General features: G+C 46.3%; 1 protein-coding gene across 1 annotated transcript in view; it reads right to left on the minus strand.

Moving 5' to 3' along the window:
• LOC141100271 (uncharacterized) overlaps positions 1–9,821 on the minus strand; it is a 58,978-nt gene extending 49,157 nt beyond the window's left edge. The window contains exon 1 of the mRNA XM_073588612.1: positions 9,663–9,821. Coding sequence (XP_073444713.1) covers positions 9,663–9,798 — 136 coding nt within the window. The 5' untranslated portion in view covers positions 9,799–9,821. The remainder of the gene's footprint in view (positions 1–9,662) is intronic.
• Between the last annotated feature and the right edge of the window lie 3,872 nt (positions 9,822–13,693).

Consider the following 13,693-nt stretch of genomic DNA (forward strand, 5'->3'; position numbering starts at 1 on the left):
GACAGCTTCACCAGCGATTAGCACAGCGACGACGCGCGCGCGGCATCGCTGTGTTCATTAGCGCTGATGCCATATTCATGTCAAAAATAGAATTAAAATAAAAAATATTGTTGTTCTCACCTTCCGACGTCCCGCGCAGCATTCCCGCCTCTCTCCACGCTCCGGTCCCAGTAATCCTTTGCGAGAATTACCGCGATGACATCCATTCTCGCGGGATCGCAAAGATCGGCCATTCTTGCAAAGGATTACTGGGACCGGGAGCGTGGAGTGAGGCGGGAATGCTGCGCAGGACGCCGGAAGGTGAGAATAACAATATTTTTTATTTTTTTTATTATATTACAGGTGACCGCTGGTCTCCAGCCTGTCACACGCAGCGATGCGTGCTGGCCAGCGGGAGATCAGCGACGAAAAAAAAATGTCCAGAGGTTTCTTGCAGCGATCAGCGATACCGGCAGGGGGGCCGGTCGCTGATCGCTGTCACACACAGCGATCTCGCTGGTGAGATTGCTGTTGTGTCACAAAAGTTGTGACTCAGCAGCGATCTCGCTAGCGAGATTGCTATGTGTGACGGGGCCTTTAAACTACAAGTCTGGACAACCCCTTTTAAGCAACTACTAATATATTTCTTTACGTTCCCATTGCACATCTTCTTGTGCAAACTAAGTACGATTGACTGGGGACCGAGCGATCCTATTACTGAACTATTATTGTTTGATCGATCAGCACTTCTTATGTGCAGAAGTCTGTAGATCTGTCTCTAAGGATCGGCAGAACAATCTGCTCACCCGAGACAGATCAATGGCCGCACGACTATGAAATAGAATCATGTGGCCGTGGCTTGCCTGTGGTGGTTAGTAGTCATGAGTGAGTATGCTTGTTGCTCGGGTGTCCTCCGAGTATTTTGGCATGCTCGGAGATTTAGTTTGTGTCACCGCAGCTGCATGATTTGCGGCTGCTAGACAGCCTGAATACATGTGGAGACTGCCTGTTTCTTAGGGAACCCCCACATGTATTCAGGCTGTCTAGCAGCCGCAAATCATGCAGCTGCGGTGACACAAACAATCTCCGAGCACGCCAAAATACTCGGAAGACACCTGAGCAACGAGTATACTCACTCATCACTAGTCTTCAGAGTCTCAGCCGCATCCATACTGATATCAGCTACTTCATTATTTCGCTAATTAAAAAATCACGCCCCCAGAAGAAGACTCTATCGAAACGTACGTTGGGGTGGGTGGCAGGTCTGGTGTGGTTCCCCTACTAAGGTAATTATTCTAAGCAAGCATTTTACTTTGATCACATTGGCTAGCAAATAAGTATAGGCACTAAAGCACTTTACTCTGATTATTTAAGGGTGATCCTTTAGCCCAAAACCTAGGATAATGTTTACAGGCACTTTGCATTAGCGTTAATTGCACATTGCCCGTGGTATGTTGAGAGTTATGTGACATGTTATTACGTATTTTGCAAAAGAAAAGAAGTTTATATAAGATTGCATTTAGATCTGGGTATTGTATAGCTTCTGTGATATTCTTGCAACTAGTTAGGAATCCAGTCTGATCTGTATTGGCTAGATGCATCATTATTATTGGAAATATTTTTGTATTGTAATAATATTTGTTGGATTAATAAAATGTATTTTTAAACCATACATTCTTTTGCCTATCCATTCTGGTGGGAGGCTTTCAGATGCATCATTAAAAATTTAGAAGGGAGAAGACCTATAACGACAGTCAGCAGTGCACACCTTGAAAACTGGTTCACTGAAACACACACATTTACATGTAATAATAATAACAATAATAATAATAATCTTTATTTATATAGCGCCAACATATTCCGCAGCGCTTTACAGTTTAACAGTTTCAAAACACAAGTCATGAGTAACAACGTTAATGATACAATAATTAAAGCAAAATAAGACGAAATAAGACGACCCTGCTCGTGAGAGCTTACAATCTACAATGAGGGGGGGGGGGGGGGAGATGCAAAGTACAGGTGTGTATTTACAATGGTGCATTTACAATGATGGTCCAGCCATCTTGAGGGAGTGAAGGATGGATGGAGATAGTGAATTGGCTACCCACACACACTTACACAGAGAAGGACTTTGATTGTGAACGTGATAGGCCGCTCTGAACAAATGTGTTTGAGGGAGCGCCTAAAACTATGCAAATTGTGGTTAGTCCTAATTTCTTGTGGTAGAGCATTCCAGAGGATAGGAGCAGCTCGGGAGAAGTCTTGGAGTCGGGAGTGGGAGGTGCGGATTAGTGCAGAGGTTACTCGAAAGTCGTTTGCAGAGCGCAGCGATCAGCTAGGCCGATAGACAGAAATGAGGAAGATGATGATGTAGGGGGGTGCCACACTGTGGAGAGCTTTGTGGGTGAGAACAAGTACTTTGAATTGGATCCTATAATGAATGGGAAGCCAGTGTAATGAGTGAGGAAGAGCAGACACGTCCGAGTACCGATTAGCCAGATGGACGACCCTGGCTGCTGCATTAAGTATGGACTAGAGAGGGGATAGTCGAGTGATGGGGAGGCCAATTAATAGAGCGTTGCAGTAATCCAGGCGGGAGTGGATCAATGCTACAGTGAGGTGAGAAAAGGGCGGATTCTAGAGAAGTTATTTAGGTGTAAGCGGCAAGAGCGGGCAAGAGATTGTATATGTGGGATGTGAAGGAGAGATTGGTGTCAAACATAACACCCAGACAGCGCGCCTGCTGCCGGGGTGTTATTGTGGTACCACCCACGGAGAGGGAAATGTCAGATTTAGGGAGGTTAGTAGACGGCGGGAGCAGAAGTTCAGTTTTGGAGAGGTTGAGTTTCAGATAGAGAGTGGACACGATATTGGAGACTGCGGACAGACAGTCACTGACGTTCTGTAGTACAGCGGGGGTGAGGTCGGGGGAAGATGTGTATAGTTGTGTGTCATCAGCACAAAGATGGTATCGAAAGCCAAATCTGCTGATGGTCTGTCCAATTGGGGCCGTGTAGAGAGAGGAGAAGGGGGCCAAGGACTGAGCCCTGAGGTACCCCAACAGCAAGAGGAAGAGATGACGTGGAGCCAGAGAACAAAACACTGAAGGAGCGGTCAGAGAGATAGGAAGAGAACCAGGAGAGAGTGATGTCCTTAATGCCTAGTGACTGGAGCCTAGAGAGTAGGAGATGGTGGTCAACAGTATCAAAAGCTGCAGATAGGTCAAGAAGAATGAGCAGAAAGTGGTCACCGTTACGTTTTGCTGTCAGAAGGTCATTGGTCACTTTGATGAGTGCAGTTTCTGTCGAATGTAGGGGCGGAAGCCGGACTGTGAAGGGTCTAGAAGGGAGTGAGTGGAGAGGTAACGGGTAAGGCAGGAGTAAACTAGGCGCTCCAAAACCCCTTAATGTCCAGTCCTGTTAACACCTTAAATCTGTCACCCTTTTGAGCTTTGTAAGTTAATAAAATGGGCACACAGGTTGTATACAGGTGAAATTAGTCATGCCTGTATGCCTCCTGGATGTGGCCTTTTCATCTTTTATACGTTCGCTCTTCCAGGCTATGGGACGTACACTACAGGTTCTCTCCTCTTCAGATTTCCCTATCACATCATGTGAGTGGCCGGAAATCCCATGTCTGCGCATTCTGCCGGCCGTCACTCCTCTGCTCTGTTCCGCCCTTCTGACGGCGCTGTCTTCACTTTTGATGTGAGCAGGCGCTGGAGAGTCGCTATAACATCCAGTTCCAGTGATCTCCGATGCACAGTAGGTGAATTTCTCACAGTGCCGAGTAGCGGGCAGAGTGCGCAGGCGCGGGATTTCCATCCACGCACATGGCGTGATAGGGACACTGAAGAGAAGGGGAGGAGAAAAGTTGGATAATGAAGACTGGAAGCAGTCATATCTGCCAGGCATAGCCTGCAAAGCCAGGAGTGGGTGATAAATACAGAAGTGGTGACGTGTTTCTATTAGACTGTTCCTCTGATATTTCCACTCCTGATTTTGGCTTACAAATACTGATCGTGTGAACGTGGCCTTAGCAAGTTTTTAACCACCTGCAGGGTAAGTGATAACTTGTCGATTGCTGGAGACCCCACTGATTCCAAAAACAGGGTAGATATCTGGGAGCTGTACTTGCATATCTCCAACAGTCCTGTAGATAATGAAGGAAGAACAGGAGCACTGTCTTTCACTGTAGCATTGATGCATTTGACTATTTCATAGCTTTTTATTCCTTTTTATACCTTGATGCTGTATATGGGAGGGAACAGTCATATCGGTGATCGTTGGGTCTCCTCACCACTCATCAGGCTGTTTCAATGACCAGTCCATCATCCCGTGTACATTGATGGCCAGAAATCGTCATGTTTAAGTGCAAAACTAGACAACACACAATCCGCGTTTATGAGTGGACAGATCGATGGCTAGAACGATCAATAGATCTCTACACATCATCCACAGCACAGTCCCTGTTTACACAGGCTGATGAACAATGGGGGGCCCAAACTATGGCCAACAGCATCATTCTCTGCCCCCCTCATGTTATCAGCAGCACATCTCCATGAGACAATGTGCTGCCGATAAGATGGATTACGGCAGCAAAAAACAATAAAACACCCGTTACCACCTCATCTCCAGACTCCTCTCCTTCACCTTCTGCAGCGCTACTACCAATGGGACTCCGCAGGTCTCACCTTCCTGATACACAGGAATAAGCTGCTTGTCCAATCACTGGCTGAGGCGTGTCACCACCGTGACCAGTGATTGGCTAAGTGGCATTTCCTGTGTCTCAAGAGGGACCATAAAGTAGAGACCAGCGGAGAGTTAGGGAAGCACGGGAACAGGAGGTGGAAGAGGAAAGGTGAGGTGTCACTTTACTTTGTTTATGCCAGTTAGAGACCCTCCTTCCACCACACCGTCCCAAAATAAAGAAAAAATTGGATATACAACCCCCTTAAGAGAGTAGCATATGTCCTAGCTTATAGAGGTCTGTTACAACACAAGCAGTCGGATATATTTTTGCGTGTGAAAATTCTACTTTTAATTTGTGGGTGGGGGTTCTTGAGGGAGGGGGCTGGAGGGGGTTAAGTCGATTTCCTCGCATTTATATTATATGTTCTCCACAGTGAGCATGGGTTCTGTCTTCTAGATATTTGTGGCCGATTCATCAATTGTGCCTTTTTCGAGAGTTGTAATATTTTTTATGAAAATGCACCCTGGTCCTCCACCAAGTGAATTTCGGTACGCCTGGTTTCACTGTGAATCCAGGACCAAAGTCCTCTCAGTACATTTAAATATATTTTATTGAATAGTAAAGTTTCCATAAAAATCCAAAGTACTGACACACAAATACATAAAATGTGGGGGCAACAGACTGAGGGGGGACCCCACAATAGTATAATATAAACACTACCCGAGCTGAGTGAAAGATTTATCAGATAATATACTTAGAATAAGGCTAAGTTCACACTAGGCTTTTTTTTTTTTAGTGTTTTTTTTTCTGAAGCAAAACCTGATCTCTTGGCAGGAAAGAAGCTGCTGGAAAAAAAACCATGTTCTTGATGCGTGTTTTTTGTGTTTTGGCATGCTAGATTTGTCTCTTACGCATGATAAAGTTTAGTGCTGAAAACTGGAAAAAAAAGTCCTATTCTATAGAATCAGGTTTTGGTACAATAAACGCAGCAAAACCTGGTTTTTTTTTTTCCTACTGATTTTCAGCGTTTTTTAGCATCCATGTATGTCGATGTACATATGTCCACTTACCTTAGCTGAATGGGTATTCGGGTTAGTTCACACTAGGGTTTTTTGTGCTTTTTATGCTAATTTTCACTTGCCTTAGCTGAGTATGTATTATTATAAATATACTATCTGATGAATTCTTCACTCAGCTTGGGTAGTGTTTATACACTATTGTGGGGTCCCCTCAGTCTCTCGCCCCCCATTGTATGCATTTGGGTGTCAGGACTTTGGATTTTTATAGAAACTTTTTTACTAGTCAATAAAATATAAATCTTTTAATATTTACCGAGCTGTCTTTAGTCCGGGCATTTTCCCTCTTTAGGATTCACGTTCAGCTTATACAGTGCCTACAAGTAGTATTCAACCCCCTGCAGATTTAGCAGGTTTACACATTCGGAATTAACTTGGCATTGTGACATTTGGACTGTAGATCAGCCTGGAAGTGTGAAATGCACTGCAGCAAAAAAGAATGTTATTTCTTTGTTTAATTTTTTTTTAAATTGTGAAAAGTTTATTCAGAGGGTCATTTATTATTCAACCCCTCAAACCACCAGAATTCTGTTTGGTTCCCCTAAAGTATTAAGAAGTATTTCAGGCACAAAGAACAATGAGCTTCACATGTTTGGATTAATTATCTCTTTTTTCCAGCCTTTTCTGACTATTTAAGACCCTCCCCAAACTTGTGAACAGCACTCATACATGGTCAACATGGGAAAGACAAAGGAGCATTCCAAGGCCATCAGAGACAAGATCGTGGAGGGTCACAAGGCTGGCAAGGGGTACAAAACCCTTTCCAAGGAGTTGGGCCTACCTGTCTCCACTGTTGGGAGCATCATCCGGAAGTGGAAGGCTTATGGAACTACTGTTAGCCTTCCACGGCCTGGACAGCCTTTGAAAGTTTCCTCCCGTGCCGAGGCCAGGCTTGTCCGAAGAGTCAAGGCGAACCCAAGGACAACAAGGAAGGAGCTCCGGGAAGATCTCATGGCAGTGGGGACATTGGTTTCAGTCAATACCATAATTAACGTATTCCACCGCAATGGTCTCCGTTCCAGACGAGCCCGTAGGGTACCTTTACTTTCAAAGCGTCATGTCAAGGCTCGTCTACAGTTTGCTCATGATCACTTGGAGGACTCTGAGACAGACTGGTTCAAGGTTCTCTGGTCTGATGAGACCAAGATCGAGATCTTTGGTGCCAACCACACACATGACGTTTGGAGACTGGATGGCACTGCATACGACCCCAAGAATACCATCCCTACAGTCAAGCATGGTGGTGGCAGCATCATGCTGTGGGGCTGTTTCTCAGCCAAGGGGCCTGGCCATCTGGTCCGCATCCATGGGAAGATGGATAGCACGGCCTACCTGGAGATTTTGGCCAAGAACCTCCGCTCCTCCATCAAGGATCTTAAGATGGGTCGTCATTTCATCTTCCAACAAGACAACGACCCAAAGCACACAGCCAAGAAAACCAAGGCCTGGTTCAAGAGGCAAAAAATCAAGGTGTTGGAGTGGCCTAGTCAGTCTCCTGACCTTAACCCAATTGAAAACTTGTGGAAGGAGCTCAAGATTAAAGTCCACATGAGACACCCAAAGAACCTAGATAACTTGGAGAAGATCTGCATGGAGGAGTGGGCCAAGATAACTCCAGAGACCTGTGCCGGCATGATCAGGTCTTATAAAAGACGATTATTAGCTGTAATTGCAAACAAGGGTTATTCCACAAAATATTAAACCTAGGGGTTGAATAATAATTGACCCACACTTGTATGTTTAAAATTTATTAAAATTTAACTGAGCAACATAACTTTTTGGTTTGTAAGATTTATGCATCTGTTAATAAATCCTGCTCTTGTGTGAAGTTTGAAGGCTCTAACTTATTTGCATCTTATCAAACCTGCTAAATCTGCAGGGGGTTGAATACTACTTGTAGGCACTGTAAAGCCTTTTGGGTCAGTGTTCCCACACCAGGGGTTATTTTACAGTCTTGATATTTCGGGTTTTTTATTTTGGCGCACTGTGTGGGGAATATGTGGCTGAAGACTTCCAAAACAGGTTCAAGACAAAAATAAAAACCATTTTTCATTTTGCGCAACATTTAAGAGCCACGTGTCCCATTCAATAAAGAATCTGGCCCGAAAACAAAGGAAATGAATACTGCAAAACATAAAAAAAAAAAAATGACTTAGTTATTGTCTTGTACCTTTTACAAATGGCGTAACTTTAACTTAAAGGGAATCTTTTACGTTAAAGTTACGCCATTTGTAAAAAAAACGTTGCTGCCGGTCCAGCGAGGTCAGAGCCACATAACAGGTCAGATCACGAGCGTCCCACGTCTAGTCAGCGGCCGCTGCTGGACTGCGGAGCGATCCTTCCACTAGTCTGACATTCGTATGAGGGAGCGGTCCAATAGCAGCCGCTGATCAGCTGCAGCGCTCACATGGTATAACCGAGTCTGCCGCCGATCGGCTGCAGCGCTCTCATGGTATAACCGTGTCCGCCGCCGATCGGCTGCAGCGCTCTCATGGTATAACCGTGTCCGCCGCCGATCAGCTGCAGCGCTCTCATGGTATAACCGTGTCCGCCGCTGACCGACTGCAGCGCTCACATGGTATAACCGAGTCTGCTGCTGATCGGCTGCAGCGCTCACATGGTATAACAGTGTCCGCCGCTGATCGGCTGCAGCGCTCACATGGTATAACCGAGTCTGCCACCGATCGGCTGCAGCGCCCACATGGTATAACCGTGTCCGCCGTTGATCGGCTGCAGCGCTCACATGGTATAACCGTGTCTGCCGTTGATCGGCTGCAGCGCTCACATGGTATAACAGTGTCCGCCGCTGATCGGCTGCAGCGCTCACATGGTATAACCGAGTCTGCCGCCGATCGGCTGCAGCGCTCACATGGTATAACCGAGTCTGCCGCCGATCGGCTGCAGCGCTCTCATGGTATAACCGAGTCTGCCGCCGATCGGCTGCAGCGCTCTCATGGTATAACCGAGTCCGCCGCCGATCGGCTGCAGCGCTCTCATGGTATAACCGTGTCCGCCGCCGATCAGCTGCAGCGCTCTCATGGTATAACCGTGTCCGCCGCTGACCGACTGCAGCGCTCACATGGTATAACCGAGTCTGCCGCTGATCGGCTGCAGCGCTCACATGGTATAACAGTGTCTGCCGCTGATCGGCTGCAGCGCTCACATGGTATAACCGAGTCTGCCACCGATCGGCTGCAGCGCCCACATGGTATAACCGTGTCCGCCGTTGATCGGCTGCAGCGCTCACATGGTATAACCGTGTCTGCCGTTGATCGGCTGCAGCGCTCACATGGTATAACCGTGTCTGCCGTTGATCGGCTGCAGCGCTCACATGGTATAACCGTGTCTGCCGTTGATCGGCTGCAGCGCTCACATGGTATAACCGTGTCTGCCGTTGATCGGCTGCAGCGCTCACATGGTATAACCGTGTCTGCCGCCGATCGGCTGCAGCGCTCACATGGTATAACTGTGTCCGCCGTTGATCGGCTGCAGCCCTGGGAACTTGGCACCGTCATAACAGCGCGTTACATCAGGAGGCCCGCATTATTTAAAAGGGAGTGGCCGACCTCTATAAAACGCCCGGGATGTTTTGCGAAAGTGAATCATAAACAGATTTACATTAGGGGAGATTGCTACACTAAAGGCCGCCCCGGCTCCTCCATCATGCCGCCGTCTGACCCTAGCAGGGGCAGTGCACACACAGTGACCCCCATTATAAAGCTGCCCCAATGCACCCGGACTGCAACACCTACACTGGCCATATAGAATAGTCTGCATTACAGCCGCCATATTAGTGCACGGCCTCTGCACACAGACAGTGACCACCAGGTGACAGGGACCCCAGACCGGAAGTGCCCGCAGGTATCCCGCCCCTCCGTCAGTCACTGCAGTAATATAACCGCTGTTACTTCTCACCCCGGCCCGGAGACACGGCCGCCGCCAGCAGCACGGACAGGAGCAGCACGTAACACACACGAGCAGCCATCGCTGTGCAATCTTCTATGACACTTCCTGTAAATCTTCCGGCTTTCGGTGAAATACAGGCCGCCATGTTGGTCCACCCTAAAGTGGGAGGTGAATAAAGATGGCCGCTTCATTAACAAATAGTAATTTCGGACGCCATCTTGTGGTGGAGCGTGAAACTTTCAGAAATGTGAAATTTTGTTAAAGTGATTTCCACAGTACAATCTGACTCCGAATTTCCTCATGGACTTACATTTGGGAGATATTACGTTTCTAGAACCAGAATGCTGCTTGATAGCAGGGATCTAGAGTCTTTCAGCAAAACTACAAAGTAGGCATCTGTTATCGCTGCTCTCCCTAGACATAGGGATAGCTCCCCAAATTTGGGATTGTCCCACTGAGTTCAGGAGGAAGGTATGGTTATTTATCTGGCATCTGCCTGTAACAGCAACAGAGGGACGAGCTCCGGTCACTGCTGTTAATCATTTAGGTGCTGCAGCTGCTGTCAATCATGTAAATGGCACAATTGCTGGTGCGATCATGAGGATGGCTGCGTCCTACGTCACCACAGCCTCCTCCATGAACATGTGCGGGGCACTGATAAAGCTGTGGTGTGTACATCGGCTTACGACAAATTGTCAGGGAGGCAAAGATCCGGCGGTAATGCCACTTTTGCAAATCATGTACTGTAACTGACTCTCAGGCTGAGGTCACATGGCTGATGATTCTGTCATGGGAATTGGGCCAATTATGCAAACACTGTCGGATCAAACGCTTGTCAGAATTTGATCCGAGTGTCAGTGCACCGTGCTCCGATTTTCTTGCAAGAGAGAATGGCAGCACAAGTGTGGAAATGGAGAACATAATTTCTCCATCTTCTCCATTGTCTGTGTTAGCGATGCAGTCCGATGTTTCACACATATCCATAGACTTGTATGGGTGCCTGTGAGCCGATGCAGCTTGCCGAATCAGCATGAAAAATTAATCGCAGATCTGCACCGTCCCATAGTATTGGGCAAAGTGCCATACAATTAAACATAGCACTCGACCACGTTATACGCTCGTGAGCGAGACCCCACAGGAAGGTATTAACAGGATTAGTGGGACAATTAATCCAGGAGAAGAAAGTAGTCCCTAGACGATTCGCCTGCTGATTTTCTTATCTTTGACCAACCTAAGGGCCCCGTCACACATAGCGACTCACCAGCGATCCCGACAACGATATGAACTTGTCAGGATCGCTGGTGTGTCGCTACATGATCGCTGGTGAGCTGCCAAACAGACAGCTTCACCAGCGATCAGCACCAGCAACAACGAGCGCTCGCGTCGCTGTGTACCTTAGTTACCAGCGCGCTGGTGCAGGGAGCTAGTAACCAAGGTAAACAGCGGGTTTCTAAGCGCTGCGTGGCGCTTAGAAACCTGCTGTTTACCTTGGTTACCAGCTCCCTTCACCAGCGCGCTGGTAACTAAGGTACACAGAGGGTTTCTAAGTGCCGCTCTTAGAAACCCACTGTTTACCTTGGTTACCAGCTCCTGCTCGCTGGTCGTTGCTCTCCCGCCTGCCCCACGCAGCGATGCGTGCTGGCCAGCGGGAGACCAACGATCAAAAAAATGTCCAGGGCATTCGAGCACGATCAGCGATACCCGGGAGGGGGGCCGGTCGCTGATCGCTGTCACACACAGTGATCTCGCTGGTGAGATCGCTGTTGTGTCACAAAACTTGTGACTCAGCAGCGATCTCGCTAGCAAGATCACTGTGTGTGACGGGGGCTTAAATGATTTTATGGAAATTTGTTAAACAGAAAACAAAAGAAAGGAGATTGTTGGAAGCAATAAAAAAAAGGAAACTGTCAGGCCTCATTCACACGTTCAGTATTTGGTCAGTATTTTACCTCCTGGTTTTGGCTTATAGATACTGATGTAAAATATTGACCAAGTACTGAATGTGTGAACGTGGCTTCAGGTTATCAAATTCTTATGGAAATAAAGAATTTTCCTCTTATTACTATCAGAGAGAACAAGTGACCACCTTACACAACACAATCAAATATACCAATAATACCATACACAAGAAACAAATACGCGCCATACCATGACAGACCACATACTGTATTTACCCCCACAGTGACTGAATTTTACCACATACAAGGGTCACATGTTGCCACACCACATATTACTACCACATAGTGACCAAATATATTACCACCATACTTATCATTAACAAAAACTACAGTACTAACACTAATTTTGCCACCAGTGATATTATACACAGGAGCTGTGTATATAGTGTATAGTATACAGGTAATACAGAGATCACCAGTGACTTTATACACAGAAGCTATGTATATAGTGTGTAGGGTATACAGGTAATACAGTGTTCACCAGTGACATTACACAGGAGCTCTATACATAGTGTATAATGTTCAAGTAATACAGTGATCACCAGTGGCATTACAAAGGAGCTCTATACATAGTGTATAATGTTCAGGTAATACAGTGATCACCAGTGGCATTACAAAGGAGCTCTATACATAGTGTATAATGTTCAGGTAGTACAGGGATCACCAGTGACATTATACACAGGAGACCTGTATATAGTGTATAATGTACAGGTAGTACTGGAATCACCAGTGACATTATACAAAGGAGCTCTGTATATAGTGTCAGTGTCCAGGTAATACAGGGATCACCAGTGACATTATACAAAGGAGCTCTGTATATAGTGTCAGTGTACAGGTAATACAGGGATAACCAGTGATATTATACACAGGAGCTCTGTATATAGTGTATAATGTACAGGTAATATAGTGATCACCAGTGACAGTTATACAATGAAGCGCAGTAGATAATTTATAGTGTAAGTGTACAGGTAATGTTGTGACTCACCAGTGACATCTCCAATTGAAGTAATTATTTTTAACTTTTCTTTTTCATCCGATGCAGCTTGCTATGACTTTGGTCCACTCCCGACTCATCTCTCCAGAATGGAACACACAAACATGTATGGTAGATTACTTCTAGAGCACCTTCCCCAGTTTTTTCCACACTGCGCTAGATGACGAATAAAAGTCCCATAGTGCCACCCTGGTGCCCTGCACAGTAGCAGTATCAGGCTAACTAACAAATACCCTTCAAATAAAATATAACCTTTATTAATTAATATAAAAACATTTTTTTACCCAAAAAGGTGAAAAGTGCAACCTGCAAGATATATTGTGTTTCAGTAAACATATACAAAGGGCTAGAGAGGACAGAAAGTAGGCTTATAAATTATAGATAGTACTAGATGGAGCGTGGTAATGTCACGATGGGGGGAGGCTTTGCAGCGTTGAGCATCTCTCCCCCCCCATGTGCTCACCCACCTATCCATTCTCTCTTTCCTCATGCGCTGAATTCTCCCGTCTGTGCTCTCTTCTTTGACCTGTCTACCCCAAGTGCTATCTCCCTTGTCTGCTGTCTCTCTCCTTCCTGTGCTGTGTTCTCCCCTCATGTGCTGTCCCGTTTGAGCTGTCTCCTCCCTCGTGCTCTGTCTCTCTCACCCCTGTGCACTTTCTCTCTCCCCCATTTGCTGTCTTCTCCTCTCATGTCATCTCTTCTTTGACCTGTGTACCCCATGTGCTCTGCCCCTTGTCTAGTATCTCCACTGTGGTGCATACTGCGCAAGAGGTTGTTACCACCAGCATTTTCCATATTGAGACACCCATCACTTGGGTGTCCCAATATGGCGGTTGGTGAACTTCTGCCACTTGGAATTCTGGGATCAGGAGACGTCTGGATGGAACAGGATGTGAACACATTACAAGGTAAGTATATATTAGATTGCCTAAGGTCCAATACAGTAGTATAGTAGATAGCAACTACTGTTTATATTCAAGTGCCACCATATCCTGACAATAAAGGACTAACCAGAGGAGAAATATCAGACGACTATAGTCCAAATTCTAAAGCCTCAAACAAAGGACCAATTCCCAATTGCCCAGGGT

Source organism: Dendrobates tinctorius, unplaced genomic scaffold (assembly GCF_039654945.1).
Source record: "Dendrobates tinctorius isolate UK_male_01 unplaced genomic scaffold, ASM3965494v1 ptg000104l, whole genome shotgun sequence".
NCBI classification, from domain to species: domain Eukaryota; kingdom Metazoa; phylum Chordata; class Amphibia; order Anura; family Dendrobatidae; genus Dendrobates; species Dendrobates tinctorius.